Source organism: Alligator mississippiensis, chromosome 4 (assembly GCF_030867095.1).
Source record: "Alligator mississippiensis isolate rAllMis1 chromosome 4, rAllMis1, whole genome shotgun sequence".
Classification (NCBI taxonomy): Eukaryota; Metazoa; Chordata; order Crocodylia; family Alligatoridae; genus Alligator; species Alligator mississippiensis.
Window position 1 is genome coordinate 67407493 of NC_081827.1, and position 22238 is coordinate 67429730.

At 42.4% G+C, this 22238-nt stretch overlaps 1 protein-coding gene across 2 annotated transcripts in view; it reads left to right on the forward strand.

The window, feature by feature from the left end:
• The window catches only part of HMGA2 (high mobility group AT-hook 2), a 184834-nt gene extending 163463 nt beyond the window's left edge, over nt 1-21371 (forward strand). For both annotated transcript variants that reach the window (XM_006259276.4, XM_019493203.2), the window contains one exon: nt 18356-21371. In XM_006259276.4, coding sequence (XP_006259338.1) covers nt 18356-18412 — 57 coding nt within the window. In that variant the 3' untranslated portion in view covers nt 18413-21371. The remainder of the gene's footprint in view (nt 1-18355) is intronic.
• The last annotated feature ends 867 nt before the right edge of the window (nt 21372-22238 follow it).

Below are 22238 nucleotides of genomic sequence, written 5' to 3' on the forward strand. Positions count from 1 at the left end.
TCAGGGAAAACCAGGATTCCAGAACCCTGTTCATCATTTATTGGTGAAGTGAACATTTTTAAACATCCTATAGAAGGAGATGGTTGGGAGGAAAACCATCTATTGTTATTCTCTAGGGACTCCTCTCTTGGCATATTGTAAAGCCTCTTTGGAAACTACCAAATCATGTTAATCCAATATAGGGCTGGCAAGCCAGTCAATTGACTAGTCATATAATGTCAGTTGACCACCTATTCATAGATTCATAGATTCATATTATTTGACCACAGTCAAAAATTGGCAGATAGTCCATGTAGCCAAGAATGCATGCATATACATTCACACACATTTATACATATGCTCCATTTAGGAGCAGGCATCCCCTGAGTTCTTCCACCATCCTTCCTCTGCCCCCCTCCCGACCCTCCCTCCCCCCCATTAAATCACATGAGGCTGCAGGAGCTACTCTGTGGGGTTCATCTATATGAGACACTTACTGCGCAGTAACCCAATATTACTGTACACTGGCGTTGCATGGCAAAAACCATAACATGATGCTACTACACCATAGCATCACAAAAAAGTGTTCTCTGGTGCTACTGTACAGTAACTCGGATTACTGTGCATTTATTTAGCACTTGTTTATACAACTACTAAATAAATGTGCAGTAATGACTGCACAGTAGTTTGTGTAGATGCAGCCTGTGCTGAGATACCAGCAGCATAGAAAAGTTACTCCTACTAGCTCTCTTGTGTAACTGCTGTCATCTCCAAATGCAAGCAGCCAAGTCTTTGAAGAGTTGGCCTGCTGCCTATGTAGCATAATTGAATTTTAATTGCTGACTTTTGTCTTTTATAATTCCTATGTGCATTTTATTTCTGTTTAGTTTCTTTCTTTTTTCTTTTTTTTTTTTTTTGAACAGTTTGGACTGACCCTGGGTTTTGGGATAAAAGCCAAGGAAAAGAAGAGCTGTTCAGTCTTTACTGTCCTTCACATTTACACTTCCCTAACATTGATAGATGTAAAAAATCATTAGATTTTTTTAGAATTGTATTTCATAGTTTCACAATAATAGTTAACTAATATTTTTGTAATTAGCATAAGCATCTAACCTGCTGGAGATCAAAGTCTCTCTCTTAACTCTTTTAATAAATATATGCTTAAAATATTTGACAATATTTGATCAGTCAACTAACCACATATTTTTTGACCAGTCAGATCAACCCTAGTCCAACAGAAGCTCTATCATCAACCCTGTTTGGAGTAGGCCAAAAAATCCTACCAGCTTCAAGATTAGAATAAGAAATAAAGTATTTTATCATTTTTATCTATTAGTGATGAGCCATTATAAAATAGTTTTGTTTTGTTCTGTTTTTTAAATAATTTCTAATGCACTATTTAAGTGCTGATTGCTGACCTCAAAGTATTACTACACCATGTGGACACTGGACAGCAAATCACTGTGGCAGCCAATCATCCTGGCACTTGATACTGGTACCAAGTGTTCAGGTAAGAGGGAACTCCTGGCACCATGACAGTAATACGCAATCTTCCCTATCTAATAAATCTAACTGAAGTGCAGGAAGCTAGATTTCTGCTTGTAGAACCAAGCGCAAAGGGTTAAAGGTGCAAACAGGTGGCTAAAATGCTAGAACAGAGCACTAGTATCATAGTTTTCACAAGCACAGTGATTACTATTACCATGATGTACTTCTGGCTGTAGACACAAGGCAAAATTTAAAAGTACCTGGGCGTTTCAGCAGCCTAGGTCTAATTGAAAAGCATTGGGATTTAGGCTTCTGATTTAGTTAACTAGCAGTTCTGAAAATATGACATGGGGGCTTATGATAATGCTGCTTACAATCTGTTTTTAAAAATTATTTCTGTTTGTATCTCAATACAGTTGTATATTGCCATCATATCCCTTGTTTTGCCTGTCCTGTGAGCCTCTTGGCATCTGATGAATTGAATGGGAAAAAGCGCATGAAAAATTATTCCTGAACCCTACAGATTTTGGATAGCAGGCTGCTGGAGGAGTTGTGTTGATTTATTTTGATCTCTGACCTCAGGTTTTGGAGCTTATCTGCTGCTCAATAGCCATGAAAAAAAAGGAGAAATGAAAAAAAATAACATGTCACCCACATTCTGCCCAAATGTAGATCTCTGGTTTCCTACATCCTAGTGTTTAATTCCACACAGAGTTACCAATTGCTGATCTCATGGGCAGGATTAGTGGGAAGAAAAATGAGAGCTCCATTGAAACCAGACTCAGTCTGGAAGAATGAAACACTGAACTTTAGGACCCAGGAGATCAACATTCAGGGCAGTGAATGTGTTGTTTTTTCCCCTTGCTGTTTCCCAGGGCTATTTTGAGGCAAAATCTGGATACTTAAATCGGAAAAGCAAAGGTGCATATAACTGTATTTTAGACAGCCTCCCCATCACTTCAGCAGTCTCCCAAGAAGAGTGATCTACAGTGAGGCATTAACTATAATTTATATAATTTTTTAAGGTTTAGGAACAGAAAAATAGGAGAACACTGAAGTATTGATTGCAATAAGTCTCTCTTTTTCCTAAAAGAAAACATGTTGCATACATAGGTTTCTATTAGGTACCTTTTCATTTGGTTATAGGGTTTACATGTATTCTGTTGAAAAAGAAACCCCCATAAAGTTCCTTTAGTCAAAAGGAAATAAACACTAACCATTAAATCAGATAGCCCCAATGCATTTTTAAATCAAGCTATCCAGCGCAGAAAAACAAAAGGCTTGGCCCCATGGTAACATGAAGCATTTAACAGATGGAACTTGAAAACTTGGTTCCTGTACCATGCTGAAGAGGACCATACTTTATTGCCTTTTCCACCAGACTGCTTAGAGATATTCAAGAAGTTAAAAAAAATCTTTAAATGCATCACTCTAAATCCTTTAGGAGTTGAACATATTAAGCTGACAAGAAGAGTATGTAATTAAACCATAACTACCCTTTTTGGATTACCAGGTATTTGTAGATTTATTGGCAAAATGGCTTAAATTAGGGATATATTTTTAGCCTGAAGCTTTACATAATAAAATAGCAGCAGAATTCTGTGCAGTAAAAAAGGGAGGGAAGGGGGAGTCTTATTAAAACCAACACAGAGTTCTCTGATTTTGCTCTCTTGCCCGCACAAAGAGGTGCTCCATGGCTATACAATCAGCAACATTTGCAAAGAAAGCATTTCCATTACACTATTTTGCTCAGGAGTCGTCGCCCTGCCTTTCACTGCAGACCTGCTGTTTAGTCTGAAACTGAAAATTAAACCCAGAACTTCATCTCTCAAAGTTAAATACTCAGCTTTACTGGCAGCACACAGCCTCACCACTGTCTGTGTGGTAAGATCTATGATTAAACTCTTCAGACATTTTTAAAGCATTTTTACAAATCTGTTAAGCTTTAGTGTTTTGTTGTTGTTTGGGGTTTTTTGTTGTTGTTGGTTTTTTAAGGAAAAAAATCATTTAGCTGAATTATACCACAGAGCCTTGCATGAACTTTGTTGAACCAAATCAGAGGACTCAGCTAAGCTATCTTTCAGAAATATGTTTCTCATTCTAGGGACTTTTCTCAGCATTCTTGGGGGAAGGTAGAGCTGTATTTGTTAAACTGTTTCATTCATGAGTGAAAGAGAGAGAGAAAACCATCAAGATTTAGAAAAAGTAATAATAACAACAGAGTTCTCCAACTCAACCTTTCCCCCTACAAAGAATGTACTTGTTACACCCCTTGTAGCAGCCTTCATTTTCTTTGTGAAGTAGGTTATGTAAATGACTGAGCTGTTCAGTGTTTAGAAGCCTTCATGACTAGTGCTCATAAAAATGTCACTGTGCACTTCCACTTTGAAAGCTTCTTTTATCTCACCTTCCTGAAGGCCCTTTCCAATGGCTAAGCATGCTTGACCAGGAAGCTGCAGCTTGGCCTTCCCACATAGCTAGGCCCTAATGAGGTGTGTGTGGCTCAGTTGGCTACAGTTTTTCAATTTCATTCTTATTATTTCAAGGCTCTTGAAGCTCAAATAAGCTTGGTTGCTTGGCAAAATTCTTCAGCCATGTTTCAAATGGGAGTTATATGCGTATATATGCGTGTGGATGTATTTGTATACATGCCCACACACACACATACACATATAGTTACTTTAAAAATCACTGTAGTCACTTCTTCCATAAATGAAATGTAACAATTTGTAAGAGGTAGTGAATTGGATTTGAAAGTCTTTGGGCATTGTTTACCAGTAAGCAACAGCAATCCTTCTTTTGAGAAAATAGAATAAGAAAATATTTCTTTTTATAGTTTGGTCTAAAATAGATGGCTGGGTTTTCAGCAATTACCCTCACTGTGGACTATCATATTGTCCCTTTTATTATAATGTTGCATCTCACCCCTTCTAAAAAGCAGATTTCACTGTATAACTGACTTTATGGATGTACAGCTACCTAGGCTGTTTCACACATGGGTTTTTCAGGGGAAATTTGAATGATGTCATTTCTACCTATGTGGGAAGGAACATTTCTCTCATGGGGTTCAACAAGGACAAGTGTGAAGTCCTGCACTTAGGACAGAACAGTCCCATGCACCAGAACAGGCTGGGGTTGACTGGCTGGGCAACAGCTCTGCAGAAAAGAACGTTGGGGTTACAGTGGACAGTAAGCTGAACATGAGCCAGCAGGGTTCCCTTGTTGCCAAGAAGGCTAATGTCATACTGGGCTGCATTGGTAGGTGGATGGCCAGTAGTTCAAGAGAAGTCATTCTTCCCCTCTATTCAGCATTGGTGAGGCCATATCTGGAGTGCTGTGTTCAGTTTTGGGGCCCCCACTGCAGAAAGGATGTGGACAAATTGGAGAGAGTCTAGCAGCAGGCAACCAAAATGGTTTGGGAGCTGGGTGACATGACTTATGAGGAAAGGCTGAGGGAACTGGGCTTATTTAGTCTAGAGAAGGGGAGACTGAGAAAGGACTTAATAGCAGCCTTCCACTACCTGAAGATTGGTTCAAAAGAGAATGGAGCTGGACTGTTTTCAGTGGTGGCAGATGACAGAACAAGGAGCAATGGTCTCAAGTAGCAACAAGGGAAGTTTAGGTTGGATATTAGGAAAAACTTGCTCACTAGGAGGGTGGTAAAACACTGGAACAAGTTACATAGCAAAGTGGTGGAATCTCCATCCTTAGAGGTTTTTAAGACCTGGCTAGACAGAGCATTGGCTGGGATGGTCTAGTTGGGGATGGTCCTGCTTTGAGCAGGGGATTGGACTAGATGACCTCCTGAGGTCTCTTCCTATCCTAACTTCCTTTGATTCTATGATTCTAAACCTTTTAGTCTTCACTACCACAAGGGACAAAACTCTGTGCTGAGACCTGCAGCTTGTCAGTGCACTGCATATACCTAAATACTATGACATAATTGGTAAGGGGGGTGCTGAGTGGTGATGATAATATTTATTCATCTGCAGCCTGGGTGGTCCAGGGGAGTACAGTCACATATGCATGTTGAATCTGGACCAAGTGAATTGAGGATATCATCACCTTTCTTAGTATTTTAGAGGTGCCCATCAGTGTTGCTTTCTGAAAGGTCCCTGGCCTTAGAGTAAAACCCACTTCCAGTAATAGGCAACACGTAGAGGGGGCATATGGGGGGGGGCATGTGCCCCACCGAGATTGGCTGCTGCTGAAGCCACCGCTGGCTTCTACGGGTGATTGCCACCTGCACCTACTCCCCTCCCCTCGCTGGCGACATCACTGGCAGCAGCTGTGGGCTGTCCTCACTTGCCACCGCCAGCAGTGGGTGGTCCTCACCCACCATTCACCGCCATGGTGCCCCCTGAGTTGTGGGAGACACCAGTCATTCATGCTTTCCGTTCATACATTGTTGGCACTTCTGCACAGTTTGCCATCCTCTGCAGTGAGGACATGTGCGTTTATATTGACTGGGTGCAGTCAGCTACACAGTGGTCAGCAAATGTACACATTGGCACCCATTGTGGACATGGAAGTCATAATAATATAGCTGGACAAAACCCCATAACTAATAGTGAAAGAGGCTTAAACACTAATTCCCTGGGTTCTAGGCCCCACTTGCTCATAGGAGACTTGAACCTGCATCTCTTCAGTTTCTCAGCATGGTGGTGTAATGGCCAAGCCTTCGGTTAGACTAGGGGTGGGCAAAATATGGCCCACAGCCACATCCCACCAAAGGATTTTATCTGGCCCACAGTGAGTCCCTCGGCCCTGCCTGGCCCAGGCACAGGAGGCAGCCTGGGCTGTGGTGCATGCTGCTGATGTCAACATCCACAGGCAGGCAGTGAGGCTGGGGCAGTTCAGTGGCTGGACTCTGCTTCCCAGCAGCAGCAGATCCTTCAGGCTGCTGCCACTAATGCTGCCACCACACTTGGTCCCACTGCCCAGGCACCCTGGCCTGTCAGCCCTGCATTCACTGCAGGGGGCACCAAATGGAGTGGGTGGGTGGGATCTCCTTGGAGACCGGCCTGGGACCCCTGTGGGCAGGGAGCACTCAGCTGGGTGCATAGGATGGGGCCGTGGGCGGGCAGGGAATGTTGTCCCAGAACAGGATGGCTGGGGCCAGGGCCGGAATCACAGGATGGTGACAGAAGAGGGCCATGCAGGGAATGGATCTGCCCTAGCCCTGCCCCCACAATCCCAGCTCCAGTCCCACCCACCCATCCCACTCCTGGATGCCACTCCCAGCCCACCTGCAACCCCATCCCATGTGCCTGGCCAAGCACACCCTGCCAATGGAGACCCCGCCCACCTTCTCCATCCAACACCCCCAGACCACTTAGGGAGTATTGTGGGCTGGGGGAGGGGCGCTGACCCAGCCTGCTACAGGTCACCAAACCTCCCTAAGTGGTCCTCCAGTCCAAATAATTGCCTACCCCTTGGTTAGGCATTAGCTCACCCCTGGGTTAGGCATTAGCCTGTTCTTTCTCCAGCTCTCCTTTTGAAGCTGGTGCCCTGGACAACCAAGAGAGGGAGATGTATGGGACCAAAAGGAAGAGAAGGAAGCACAGGAGGTGGGGAGATGGTTGCTGCTCTGGCAGGGAGCAGGCCCTGGGTTCTAACTTTGACTCCTACCCCTGATGGGACAGAAATTTCCCCTCTCCTATCCACTCATTTTTATCCAGCTGCTGTTAAATGCAAAGTGGTGACTCAGCTTCCAAAGAAGTGCTCTAGTAGGGTCTGCATGAAATCTGTTCTGTGACATGATGTTTAGGGCATTATGCTGGCATGTGGGAGAGTCTGAAGTTCAAATTCACTCTGTCCAGAGTGGGCAGGGGGATACAACTTGTGTCTCTTGCTTTCTCTCTGAGTGCCTTAACCACTCAGCTCTTGGAGGCAAAACACAAGAAAGTGTTCTTCTTCCTAGCTTCTTCTGGGATTTATGCTCAGGTGTATTCACATGTAGCTTTTTGTGTGCATGCATATGTATCCATGCTGCAAGATCAGTAGAATTACAGTCTGTACCTAAGTGCCAAAAAGGCAATTTACACACCTGGAAACCTGACAAGTGGTACACAAAGGGTAACAGAATTTTGCCTGCCTTGTCCAAGAATTTCCTCAGTTCAATTCTTCTTCTTCTGTTACAGTTGTTGCTATTATATTGCTTTTGCACCCAGGAGCCATGGGTCTGGGCCCCATTTCGCTGTGCAGTTTGCAAACGTAAATTATAGTCCCTGCCTCAAATGTTTAAAGTCTCAAAAACAAAGATGTTTGGAGTTTGTCGGTCTGCCACTAGGTTGTATAAGGTCACACTCTTGACTCAACCATGAATCAGTTGGAATAGTTCCTTATTTTCTTTACCATTTTATTTCACTCTCACCTGATCTGGTTGCCTCTTTGGTAGTTTAGATAGGAATGATTAGGGGTTGGATTAAATCAGTGGCACTCAAACTCCAGCCATGGGGCCAGATCTGACCCACAGAGCTGTGTCATGCAGCCCGTGGGGAGCCATCTGGGCCAGATAATGGGGTCCAGTGTGTTAGGTCACATTGGTGTGGGCATGAGGCAGTGAGCAGGCTTGTTCCACAGTTGGATCTGGGAGTGCAGAGTCAGGGTGGCAAGTAAATGGATTTGGGTGCGTGGGGTCAAGTTGACGTGTGAGGCCAGATCCAGGCATGAAGGGTCAGGCCAGGGTGCAGCCTGATCTGGCACGCTGGATTACACTGACCCCACATACTGATTCTGCATCATTCATCTGGTCTGTAGGGCTGTAAGTTCAGGCACCGCTGAACTAAATGATCTCCTGAGATCTGTTCCAGCCCTACTTTTCTATGAGTCTATGCCCTTAGGCAGTGATTCTCAAACAGGGTTCCTTGAGATCCTGTCAAGGGTGCCTTGGGGTGCCACATAATGTTGGGAGTAATTCTGGGGTGAGCACAGAAGGGGTGAAGAGAAGACTAAGGGCTTTTGTCTTTACCAAGACAGCGGTGTGTCAAAGCACTGTTAGGTGTGCAAACATGATTCATAAAATAAACTCAGAGATTTAAAATAAGAATCCAAAGGATTAGAAACAATCTGACCTTCTAAGTTCCTGGCAACAGAAAAATTGCTCTATTATTTTATCTATCGTCAAAAAAGAATGAAAACTAAGAGCTTGCATTTTCTGAAGGGTGCCTTGAATAACAAAGGGTTTCCTAATTCTAAAAAGGTTCTAGGGCAGTTGTGAATCACTTTTGAGCCCGTGCAACTGTCAGGAAGGGTAAAAATATGGCTGTGTAAGGCATTTTGATATCTTAGCATGATTTGGGCCATATCACAAGGCAAAGTAGAATGTCTTTCTACTTTAAAAAAGCTTAGATATTTAAAAACTGTGTGTCACTTTTGTTCACTTTGACATACCACTGTCTTGGTATAGACAAAAGCCCTTAGTCTTCTCTTCACCCCTTCTGTGCTCACTCCAGAATTACTCCCAAGAAGCAAAGTGCACTCCATGTGTGCCGAATCAAGGAAATTATGTGATATATAGTCACCTTAGATCAGCCTTAGGTATTTCCCTCAGGCTCTCCCTATCTTTGGTATGCTTCTGGATATGCTAATTTGATTATTTATTAACACCATAAGAGGCAGTATTCTACAGTAACTTTATTGTGTTAACCATTTAAAAATACATTTTACCTGATCTTTAAATGGGTGCACACTGAGGCTACTACACTTCCCCTCTACAGATGTAACAGGAGCCACAGGCCTTTGTGGTTCCTGCTACAATACAGTTTTGCACACCGTGGAATTCCAGATGAGTTAACAAGAGACAAAGATCTACAGTGTGTAAGCTGCTCATGTCAGCACTTTTCTTTGACATATCACTTCAAGCACATCCTCTCAGACTTTTCCAATTCACAGTCAGAAAAATATATGCAAATAGCAAATAAAATTATTTAAAACAAAAGCCATGGCATATTCAAGGGATGCAGACTTAGCACTGCTAGAATATTGCAGTAATTCTTTCAAATTTTTCTTAGGATTGACAATTCAGAAATGTATGGGCAGAAGGTGAAAAACTCAAGTTCCAAAATCTAACAAGCTTTTTGAGACAAAGCCAATTAATCTTGAAGTGGCTATAAAATAACTTTACCCCATGACGCTGGAGCAAAAGAAATACCATACTATGACAAACATTCCAAACTATTGTTTTTTTCAAATGGGAAGGAATACAGGATTCAAATGAACAGTTATTCCAGAAGCACCAAAGTTTTGTGTTAAAACAAACTTCCAGGGTGAGTCCTAAAAGAGGTAAAGAAGAAAGGCAACCAAGTTGTACACAGGTTCATTGGTGCTTTAGGACATCCCCCTGCCTCTTGCATAGTCCAAATGCTATGGACAGCACTTATACAATATCATAAGGAATACGTGCTCACCCAGTTATTTTCAGTGACAAACACAAGGAGCAAAAAACGGAGCCTGCAGGTGAAGAAAGCACTGCAGAAGGAAGAGAACTGAGAACAAGAAATGGCCATGTGTTTAAAAAGGCCTGGGAGTTCAGACATGACAGATGTTCATAACGTATTCTAGATGTTTCTGTTTCTGTGTTTTATTAAGATCCTAGTGAAGTAGGGCTGGAAGTGACCTCATGAGGTCAACTTATCCAGCCTCCTGCTCATGGCAGGACTGTCTCTGACTAAACCGTTCCAGCCAAGTATCTATCCAACCTATTCTTGAAAATTTCCAGGGATGGAAATTCCACAAGTTCTCTAAGTTGCCTATTCTAATCATAGAAAGTTAGGGTTGGCAGGGACCTCAGGAGGTCATCTAGTCCAACCACCTGCTCAAAGCAGGACCATCCCCAATTAGATCATCCCAACCAAAGCTTTGTCTAGCCGAGTGACCATAATGCTTGACCATACTCATAGTCAGAAAGTTCTTCTGATTCTCCACCCTTAATTTCCTCTGCTCCAGCTGGAAGCCATTGCTTTTAGTCCTGTCCCTTATAGCCATCGAAAAACCATGTGGCCCAAGACTGGATATAGTACTCCAGGCCTCACCTGTGTTGAACAGAGTGGAAAAATCACTTACCTTCATTTGCAAAAGACATTCCTGTAAATACAGAAGTTGGTTGAATTAGTCAGTGGTTGTTATTGATATTCTAGCATACCATATTTTTATGTATGCCCCAAAATCTAATACACATCTTGTTTTTGAAAGGGAGAATGAAGGCGGGTGGGGGAAAGATTTTTACAGAGTTATTGCTTTGCATAGAGCAGGGACAGAGCCTAATCTTCAGATGACACCCCCCCCACACTTTCCCCCAACCACCTCCCTGCTTAACTAAAGCTGAAAGCCTGGCTGCTGCTGAAAACTATCCTCCCTTGGTGGAGCTATGATTTTGAAAAGAACTAAAGGGTCTTCTAGGCTGTGTAATAGGAGGAAAGAGATTTGAAGCAATTAACAGGCAGCATTTCCCTAAGAAAGATTGATTAGTAAAACATCAAGACCATTAAAATGGAGAGGCAATTGTTAATACCTGTGGAGTGAAGAACAGCAGGCTATTAAGTCACGTGACTCCCTCAGCCTGAAACCTAATGCCACAGTTGCTATACTATAGTACCACAATCAAAGCAGGTTGCCTCTATCCTGGGCAAAAAAAATCAGCTTCCCCATTTAATACATGCACCCCATTTTGGGGGGCTGATTTTTGGGGAAAAGGTATGTGTTATATGGAAGAAAATACAGTATATATATTTGATTTCCAAAGCCAGAGAAGGTGTTGAGGGCAGGAGGAGATATAGCATTAGCTACCTGAGGCTGTGTTGGTATTGCTTCCTGCCATATGGCAAATGTTAAACTTCAGACATTCCTGGCCCATGTCATGTAACTGTAGCTAGGAAGTAAGGTTATTCTTTTATCAGGATGCCTGTGCTTGATGCCTGTCACTCTTATTGTTGCAATTTGCCTGACAGCCAGGCAGAATTGCAGCCCCTGCACTGTGGCTGGCTGGAGAAGGGTGTACAGCTAACAAAGGTATGACTACAGCATAGGTAGGTTTCTCTGTCCTAGCATTAATCTAGCTAGTGTGGATAACAACAGCATGACATGTGACAGCATGAACTCAGCACAGGCTACCAGGCAGCCTGGCAGCCAGCCTGCACTGAAATCTGTGACACTGTATCTTCATTCTTTGACCTGTGTTAGCCAAATACAGGCTAAGAATGAACATGCAGTGTAGACAAACCCTGTGAAGCATAAGGAAGTGTCTGTCGAAATTCCCCTACAGCAGGAATGTCAAACAGATGGCCTGTGGAGCCATGTCATCTGGCCCACAGGGCTCCTGCAGGGACCAGGAATTCAGGGGAGGGACCCATTGTGGTTCAGAGCCTCGCTGAGGATGTGCTTTGGTGGTGGGTGGTAGGTGACAGCTGTGTTAACTCCACAGATCCCTGACACTGCTCGCCTTACCACTAGAGGTGGATCAATGTCTAGCCCACAAAGAGCCCCATGGTTCAGAGCTGGCCTAGGGTTCAAACCAGTTTGATACCCTTGCCCTAAGGATGTCAGCACCAATAAGGGGCATGCCTAGTAAGCCAGCTGATGTGACCAGCCACCAAAGGGAGGCACCTCACAAGGTGTAGCTGTTCATTCTCTGTGTGTTAAGACATTCTGGAGAGTGCCTCCCAATGCTCCCCTCAGGATGGTATAGCTTCACAGTACACCTTACTCTGTAGCACAGATCAACTGATAAAGCAATTAAGGTGGGAAATATCTTGAGGGCATATCTATGCTATAGGCACTGCAGCACAAGTAGACTTATTGGAGCTAGCATTAAACTCTATTAAATAGTAAATGGAGGCAACAAGGGGTGAGGGATGGGAGGGTGGTGGGGAAGGGAGTGTAGCAGGTAAAAGTGGAGAGGTACCTGGGGAGTCAGATGTCCGGCAGGTTGTAGTGTGTCAGAATTCCACAGCATTAAACTGTGAAAGCATGGAGTTCAGCATGGACTGACTGCATGAGTGTTCACCCAGCTTCTTGGGTAGGTTTTTCAACCTCTGCTAAGCTTCATACTATAGTAGCACACCATTTGCCAGCCAGTTTCCTCCTCCACCACAGGTGCTGCCAATATGGGCCAAGGGCATGGCTTCCATGGCGGGGTCCAGAGGCACCAGACCCCACCAGCAGGCAGGTAATGCTCAGGCCTTGGTGGCTGCCTATCTCGCCGAGGAGGTGGAGCCTCTGCCATGCAACCCCTTGGCCTACTGCGCAAGCCACAGCCAGATGTGACCACAGTTGCCCTGGAACACCTGTCCTGTCCACCGACAACTGTTCCAAGTGAGAGGGTGTTCAACATTGCTGGTGATTTAGTGATGCCCCACTGCACCTCCTTGGATCCTGGTTTGGTGGAGCAACTGATGTTCTTCAAAGTGAACCTCCTGCTGCTGGGGTTCCCCAAGCTCCAGGTTCAGACGGAGTGAGTGCCATCCTCTTCACTCTGTCTGCACGTATTTCCTTTTGGTTTCTGGTTTCTGAACCATTTAATGCCCCATTTCAGAGCTGGAGGTGGCACTCATCGCCAGCCAGCAGGGGAAGAACATGTCCCTGCTGAGCTCCCATGCCAGGTTGAACTTGGAGGTATGAGCTGGGACTATGGGAAAGGAGGAGGCCCCAGGTCCTGGGCATGACCACTAAAACTGCACTCTGCCAGACTTGGGAGGTGGGACTGCTGGCAGCGCAGCATCCCCAGCAAATGCCAGGACCGAGGATCTCCCCGGTGAAAGGCGGGTAGGAGGCACCATAACCTTCCGCCACCACATGCACACACACAGTTCTAGCTGGGGAAAGCCCAGACCCATCACGTCTTTGACAGGCCTGAGGCTTGTTGGCTGCGGTGGAGTTGTAAGGCTCCAAGTGAGCTCATCTTAGCTGCCTAGGATGCCAGCTTTCAGGTTGAAAAACCCTTTATCAGGCTGAGGAAGCACCTGCAGTTGGTGTGTGTGCTGTTCCTGGATGGAAGGAATAGTGAAGAAGCCAGAGGCTGGCATGCAATGCAGGCAAGAAAGCCAGTCAGTGAAAATGGAAACGGAGGTGTCAGAGGGTGAAGGACAGGCTGGGGTTGGGTAGTGGGGAAGTGGGGATGTAGGAGGTAAAAGTGGAGAGGTACCTGGGGAGTCAGATGTCTGGCAGGTTGTAGTGTGTCAGAATTCCAATGTCTATATTGAGTCCATGAGTTTCTGTACCTAGGAGGTTGATGAAGTGCAGTTCATAGGCTCATCTGTGAAAAGTGGTTTCTTGCCAGGGTATAGGATGGAGCTGCAAGCGGCTCATCCAGGGGGCACAGGGAGGAGGTGGCAGCTCCTGCCACTGTGCACACCCTGGGAGGGCATGGGGGGCATGTGCCCCCAATCTGCATGCAGGATGAAGGTAGGCTGCCTCTGCGGGCTGGGGCCGGGGACAGTGCCAGGCTCTGCCTGGCTGGGGGCTGAGCCAGGCTGCATTCGGGTCTGGCAGCAGTGGCACTGGGAGAGACCTACAGCTAATTTTGGGAGCCCCCCTCCCCCTGTAGCTCCTCTCCCAGTGTCACGCCACCCTGAATGTATCCCTTGCCCAACTCCCCTCCCCCACCCCGGAACAGCCTGGTGCTGGCCCCAGCCCACAGCAGCAGCTCGCCATTGTCCCGTGTGCAGATCCAGGGGGCACAGCCCTCCTCCCCCCCCACACCCTCCAGACGAGCCGCTCACGGTTCCACCCCATGCCCTGCCCTGGCTGTGCAGCGCCTGTCCCAGCCCCACTCCCTCCCTCACTGCAGGGGCCTCTTTCTGCCTCCCCCCATGCCCCTTCCCTCCCCCCTCCCCCCCTTCCCCCACAACAGACTTACCAGCTGGACACTGCTGTCCAAGCTGCCCAGCTGCATATCGGCAATCAGATCGGTATCAGCCAATATGGCTTATTAAAAATTGGCCATCAGTATCGGCCCAAAAAATCTCTATCAGTGCGCCCCTGTTGAAAACCACTGTTTTAGAACATTTTAATTTTTTAGCCATATCTGTCAGTTTTAGCTGTTTGAAATTCTAGTCTCTCTGCCTCATCTGCCCATTCTCCTTTCAAATCTCAACTGAAAACTAACTTTCTTCATGGGGTACAAACTGTTTAGTTACTTCAATAAAAGTGCCTTCTTTGCTGAAGTGATGCTTTATTATGAACCTACTTTGGGGTTTCCCATAGCAACAGTCATGTCAAGACATATCAAGCATATCAGCAATGATTAAGTAAGCCAGTAAGTTATACTATATTTACTCACATGCCTTGTGCAGCTTTTCAGCCCTCCAAAATTGGGGTGCATGTCTTAAGTTGATTTGTTTTTGCTGTAATAGGAAGAGGGATGAAAAGAAGCATGGAAACGCTGTATTTAAATAGCTGCCAAAATAGTTGTTCCGTCTCCCTAGAGCAGAAAACAGCAGGGGTGGAATCCAATGTCAACCTCCTCACCACTGCTGGTGAGGCACTAGCTTTGGCCTTAAGAGCCACTGAGCTGGCTAAGAGTGAGCGAGCTGCTGCATATGCAGTCTGTTGTATCTTGATGAGGCTTGTGGTGGGGAATCAACACTTTATAATTTATAGGAATTTTATATGAAGACTGACTTACAGTAAAGAAGTAAATCTTGCTGCTGCCCTTGCAAGGGTCCGGGGACTAGCTGTACTGCTGTCCTGCCACACCAGATAGTTCCTGCTGCCTCATTCACACTGGTTCTTGGGATGCCAGGCTTCCTGATTACTCTTACATTTCTGGGAGGACTTACTCTGTCACACAATCGGTCATGACTCTGAAAAAATCTTTTTTTCTACCTTCTGTCTTCCAAAAACAAAGTGCATATCTTATGTATTTAGTATGTGAGAAAATATGGAAATTACTGATTATGCTCTTTATAAACATCATTCTTCTACACTAACTTCTAGACTAAGCGTTTTATTCTTCGATTTGCCAAGAAGGAATGGCTTGACAAAAGATGGCTTTCATTCTGCAATTCATTTTGCTCCCCTCCAAAGTCGGACAGCTTTCCCATTTCTGCCATGCTTCACAAAAGACTCTTCTTTGAGATCAAAGCAAATTTAGGAATGCAGCTTTGCTAACCAACAATTGAGCAATCATGGCAAAAGCACAAAAGTTAGGAACAGTAGGACAAAATATGCCTTTCCCCATAATAAAGTCTCTTAATCTGTCTGTGAAACATTTGCTTCCATAAACACATTCTCTAGTAGCTTCCACCCTGGGTCCCCCTTCCTGAGCTTACAATATATTCCCAACTAGCCAATCATAAAATGATGCAAATGGTCAAGTAGCTTGACTGTGAGCTATGTAAAATGGCATTCTAGAAAAGTCAAGAAACTGAATACTGCCCTTACCTGTGCTTTAAAAAAAAAAGATTTCATGGCTGAGCCTTATGTCATCACTAATTAAATGTCAAAGCTGAAACAACTTCAAAGTCAATGGAAAATAGCATTTAAAAAAGCATACCTATGACTGTTATTTTAAGTAAAGAAAACAGAACCCAAGGTCATCATTTTCAGCTGAATAGTCACTGTGGCATTGAGCAAAGCAGTTGCTCTTCGTAGATCTTGATGAGCTGGGAATGTGCAAAGGTTCAAAGTAATTTGTTTTACACAACTTCTGGCACTAGGTTTCATGCCGCCCAAATGCCTGTTCATTAGATAACTTCAAATGCCTGTTTCCTCCTAGCCAGAAATGTTGCAACAGCCACTGTTGTCCTCTGTGTGGCTGGGAGGATGAGCTGGGAAAAAAGCATTGTATATTAATGTGATTTGATAAAGCATTTAAAAGATTCAGTTCCCTGAAGACTGTGTGAGATGAAGTAAAATTCACCTAAGCATTTGTAATTCTATTAGTATTTTCATAGCAGTCATTTAAATATAGTCCATATCACAACTAGATGTGAGTTATTGTGAGGAAGAAAATTGTGTATCTGCATGATAGCTTAATGCCTTTCTGGAATTTAAATATTAATTGAAAAGACAAGGTCAGAGGGCAGTTGACACTTGACTTTGCTCACTTTTGTTTGCCCATGGCTTTGATCATGCTACATCTTTCTTTGTGGCTGGTCCTCCAGAGAGTATCTTAGGGTCATGGCCTGTTTCCTAGTCGAGAGGTATAAACCTACTGGCTTAAATATTTGAGGCCCATGGTTTAACTGAGGATGGGCATGAAGGGGGTTGCTTCATGCTTTCCACATTTCCTACATAACCGAAAGCAGACTAAACAAAACCAGTGTGAAATCTCATGGCTAGATGCTGCTGTGGTTATATTTTTTAAGCTGTCATCCATTCGTTTGTACTTATGTTTATTCCCTAGATTTACAGCTTTTTTCCAGCCTTTTTTTTTTTGGATGTTTGAAAACTTTTGACAATAGATTGCAGTAAGCAGTGGCCTGTGATTAAAGCATAGTGGGTTTTTTTTCTCAATGCCGCAGTGGTGCAGCAGTGTCACACATGGTAGCATTTAGGAGCCCTTCACAGCTGAGGTGTTTCAAACACTAATGAATGGAAGTTTGGTCATATAACACAGGCAAGCTTTAAGGCATGCTTTACTGAATAGTGTACTGTAGCAGCCTGGGAAAGGAAGAGAGTTATAAATTGTGTCAGCCACCCAGACAAAATGAAGCCATGTGGAAAATCAAATCTATTAAAGTATGAAGACTGTTATAAGCTGTTTTAAGCTGGTCATTCTTAAAAGGTTTCAGTTTGCTGTAGGGGTAAATGTTTACCTATTCTTCCTAGATCTTTTTCACATGCTGTCGTACAAGATGATATGCAGCATTTGATAAAAATCAACTTCTCACTAACAGTCCTTTTATCAAAGATGTTTATTGTCTCCAGTTTTACCACCCATGTCCTGAAAGGTACTGCACATTTATTAAATAAGCAGCATCAAGAAGACTGCAAACAGAACCAGCCTGCTGAAGGCAAACGTCAAGGCCAAGGGATAGGGTAGTAGAGGGCAGGTCATGTGAAGCGGGGACTCTGTCTGAGTTTATGTCAAATTTCCTGTGCGGGGCTAGTCTACTTTTCAGATACTGCATCTCAACACAGTGGCATTTTTGCATGCACATTTTAGTACTAAGGCCAAATGATTTAATAGTTCTTTTTTTACACAGCAGCTGAGAAAAATCCACTCAAATTCTCTTCTTGATCTTTTAAAAACGTCAGGTTAGAGGAAAGAAATTGCACCTTATTAAAAAAGTCAGAAGTGGCAACTTTCAGTCAAGATTTTCCTCCTTGTCTTTCTTTTTAGACATTATCTGAAATAAGAGGTGGTTCTAGTTTTAGAGGAGAACCTGCTCTTTCCAGTTTCACACCTAGCTGACTTGCCTTTGTCATGAGAAATGTAGAGGATATAATCAATCCACTGTCAAACACAATACAACAAAGTAATTACTGTGAAGTTCAAATTCAAAACCCCTTCCATTTCCTGCATTTTTATTTAGTTTCTCTTCTTCTAGTTTGACATAATATCAACATGGGATTAAAAGTGGGAAAACTGGAAGGCAACTGGGAGGGAGAGCCAAAAATGAATTGATGTGATCAGCGGCCCCTTTTCCCTTTAACAAGGGGTGGAGGAACGAGGTCCCAGAGCTCTTGTTTCTTTTTTTGCCTCTTTTTGATGGTGAGAGGTCAGATTCTCAGTCTGCACAGGCCTAGCTGGGCCCTGGAGAAACTTGCCTCCCTCCTGAAAAGAAATGCACTCCCCTGGACTCTTGGAATAATGTAGAGGTTGTAAAGAGTGTTGGGAAGTAATTACTCTTTGAAAGAAGGTCCTTGGTGGCAGCATTATCTGCTTTTATATCTGAAAGGCATAGCAACAGGGATAATTGTATATTTTATTTGTTCATTCTAGGAAGAGACTGAAGAAACTGAAGAGACATCCTCACAAGAATCTGCAGAGGAAGACTAGAAAACCACACCATTCAATTTCTACCTCATCAGCAGTTGGGTCTTTTGAAGGGAGAAGACGCTGCCTTGACCACTTATTTTCTATTGCCATGGTCTTTCCACTTTTGCCTGGGGGGATGGGGGAGGGGGACGGAAATCACATAACCTTAAAAAGGACTTTATTAATCACCTTTGTAATCCCTTCACATTCCCAGGTTTAGTGAAAAACTGCTGTAACACAAGGGGACACAGATTAATGATGCAACTTTTAATTACTGTTTTCTTTTTTCTTAACCTACTAATAGTTTGTTTGAGCTGCTAAGTAAGGGTGTATGGGTCAAGAAGAGCTTTGAATCAGGTTAAGTCATTCACTGCACTGCATACAAACAAGAAACTTGTAAAATATTAATTATAATGGGCATTGGAATAGGAAAGGTTTTGTGTGTAACACATTAGGCCTTACAACACCTCCAAGGACCCACTCCCTAGCTTAGTAACCTCCCTGTTTAGGACACCAAAGATAAGGGATAGATACTACTCTTTTTATAACCTTCTTGTAGACTTGTACTTGATTTTTTTTTAGACTTACTGTTATTTCAGGAAAAATTGAAAGCTGATATTTCACTTAATTCAGCTGATAAGCAAATGAAAAAATCAACAAGAAAAAGGTACTTTCATTTTGCAAAAGGGAAGAAAGACAAAGATATGTTGTATATATATACAAATACAAACATATCATCAGAAATAGTATTAAACAAAATTCCCAGCCCTCATCTTCAGGAAAATAGGAATTCAGGTAGAGTTGGCTTTCCACAGAGCCAGATATTGTTTAGAAAATAGAGGTGACTGACACCAATATATTCTTAAGCCATGTAAAGACATAGTTTTATGAACTAAAGTGTTTAAAACAAGTAAAAGCAAGGTACCTCAAATGAATTGTGAACTTACCTGAACAAATCAAAAATAACCCAGGTGTTGGTTTAGCTTTAGCTAATTCTACCTACCATACATCAGTCTATCAAAGGGAATGAATCTCTTCTCATCACTCATCAGTCTTGATGTAAGAACCAACACCATGTACCTCAAGTGAGTTTGTATATTACTTTAAGTAATATACTTTGACATAGGATGGTTCACAGGGGAGTTTTAACCCCAGTGACATTTCTCCATGTTTTCACTCAAAACAGCACTTTTAGCAACAGATGCAATATTACCCCACTATTCAATACTACCTCTGATTTTTACAATTAAGTCAACAGCCTAATAAATACATGCTGCTATACACATACAATGCAGGAAAATATTATTGGGTAGATAATCATAAATATCTGCATTTTCCCCTTATTTCTACTTCAATACTTAATTGCAATTAAGAGCAATATCTTTAATGTGTTTCAGCATGACTACATCTTTTTCCTCTTTTTAATATACTTATTCCTATTCTCTGCTAGACTTCTGTGTAACGTACTGTTAACTTGAATATATTTTTGTACTGAATTGCTTGTAGGTTTGTAAGGATGATTTTCTTCAATGACACTACATGACATTTAAATATTACTGTCCAAGTTTGTACCTCAAATGAAATGTTTAAAGAAATGGACTAATCAATTGACAAAGACCTACCTCCAGACTTTAAATGGATTGAACTTGTTACTTTCAAGCATTAGTTTTGAGACATTTTAAACAGTTACGACTGCAACTAATCCCTCATTCAAAACTATTTTTGTAAAAGAACATTGTTGGAAATGAACACATTTTAAATTACTTTCGTATTAAAAAAAAAACCCTTCAAAGAAACTTGAAGCTTTGTAGGTGGGAAGCAACAAGCTCAGCTTTTGCATAATGCAATCACAAATAAGTGTTGTTGTTTTTTTAAAAAAATTAGTAGATTGTAAGAAAATGCTTGACAAGTATTTTCATGTATTTTACACAAATGTGATTTTGTAATATGTTTCAACCAGATTTATTTTAAATGCTTCTTATGTAGAGATTTTTATTCCTTCCTCTATTTTCTTTTTCCTTCTTTCTTTCTTTCTCTCCTAGTCAGTATATCTACTTTATACCATTGTATTATTAAATGGGCCAGGGGTAGTTTCTCAGGAAGTCTTCTATCAGTATGGCTTTAGTACTGAGCCAAATGCAACTAAAGATAACTACTTAGTGGCTTCTTCAAAGACGTAATTATCAAGAAAAATGGACCTCTTCAAAAAGACAGCAGAGGGCTCATTGCTAAGATTTGCTGAGAAAGAGCTGATCAGAGTATTAAAATTAGTCATGTTCAAATCAACTAAGTTGGAAATACTCATATTTTAGGGGCCAAATCCAATATCCAGTGAAGTCAACAGAAGAACTTCAGTTGACTTCAAAAGGACATTGAATCAGGCTTTAACAATTGAATAATTAACGAAAGGTTGGGGGCTGTTTTTATTTTTTGTTTAGGTTTTGGTTTTTTTAACCACAATATTCAAAGGATGAAACATAGTGGATGTATGTAGGTCAGACTGCAAGCTCTGAGAGATTTACAGCTCTGATGAAGTTAATCATATATTTTCTATATGTTGTAGTACAATCAAAACACATTACTACCTCTTAGGGCCTACTTTACCTCATTTTTCAGACTGAAAAAATGCATGCGGCCATTGAAACAGTGAGAACATCATAAAATTTTTTATATATATAGTTTATTTTTGTGGGAGATAAATTTTATACGACTGTTCTTTGCTGTCATTGGTCACTGCTAAATAAGACTGGACATTTAACTTTTCTGCCATTTCTGCAAGTTGAGTAAGTTTGCAGGAGAAAAGTTTCAAGATGTTTAACTACAGTTTACTTTCTCCTTGAGTGTCTTCTAACTTTTTTGCTTTATTCTTCATATAGAGTTGCTGTCTTTGATTGTACTTTGAATCGCTTGCTTGTTGAAAATGTTTCTTTAATGGATTATCACAGTCTGTTCAGCACAATAAACATAATAGCCTCTGTGATCCCCATGTTGTTTGATTCCTAGACTTTTGTCACAGCTCCATGAAATGGGCAATAAAGTTTGGTCACAGTGGACCAAATTTGTAAAAGTTTGCATGCAAGTCATTTTTGTCCAAGCATTGTAAGTACTGTGCACATGTTGCTGTGTATGAAAAAAGTGGGCTTGCTTTTAAACACTGTAGTAAATCACATGATGAATTTTGAGGGTTGTGGTACTGGCCTATACATTTACATTTACAACTGAGTCTCTCTCTCGTGATTCCTTAGCTAATATTTCTCCACATTTTTAGTTATGTGGAGAATTAACATTCTCCTGTTAATTTATTTGCAAACAATTTTTTTACTTACCTGATTTATCTAGGCCTTCTAAACCATTACTCTTCCTATTGCTTTGTGATATGTTTTAATCAGTCAAGGTTACTGAGTAAGTTAAATAATCCTAAAACGATCACAAAATAAGTGCTAATATATCTAATTTCAGTGCTGAGACAGATCTAAGCAATTTCATTCACTGCAGTTTTCATCGTCTTGTCCTTTAATCTCTAATCTAATCTCTCTAATCCCACAGTGTTATGGGATCATTTCATTTCACATTTCAATCTTCCTGGTGGTCTTCCTCCCTCTGGTTGCCATCACTCAGCTCTTCCTGTTATTTTATCTATTATGCTCCAGCTGTAACCCACCCACCTAATGGATCAGCCAACTCACTGAACTTCTGTGACTTTGTGCTTAACTCCCCTCAACTTTCTATAAGTCATTCCTCTAAACCACCTCACTCCCAGTTTCCTTCTTGAGACATCTTCCATTAATGTTATCATAGTTTATATCACGATGGGACTGCACACCTATAAATAAACTTAATAGGTGCT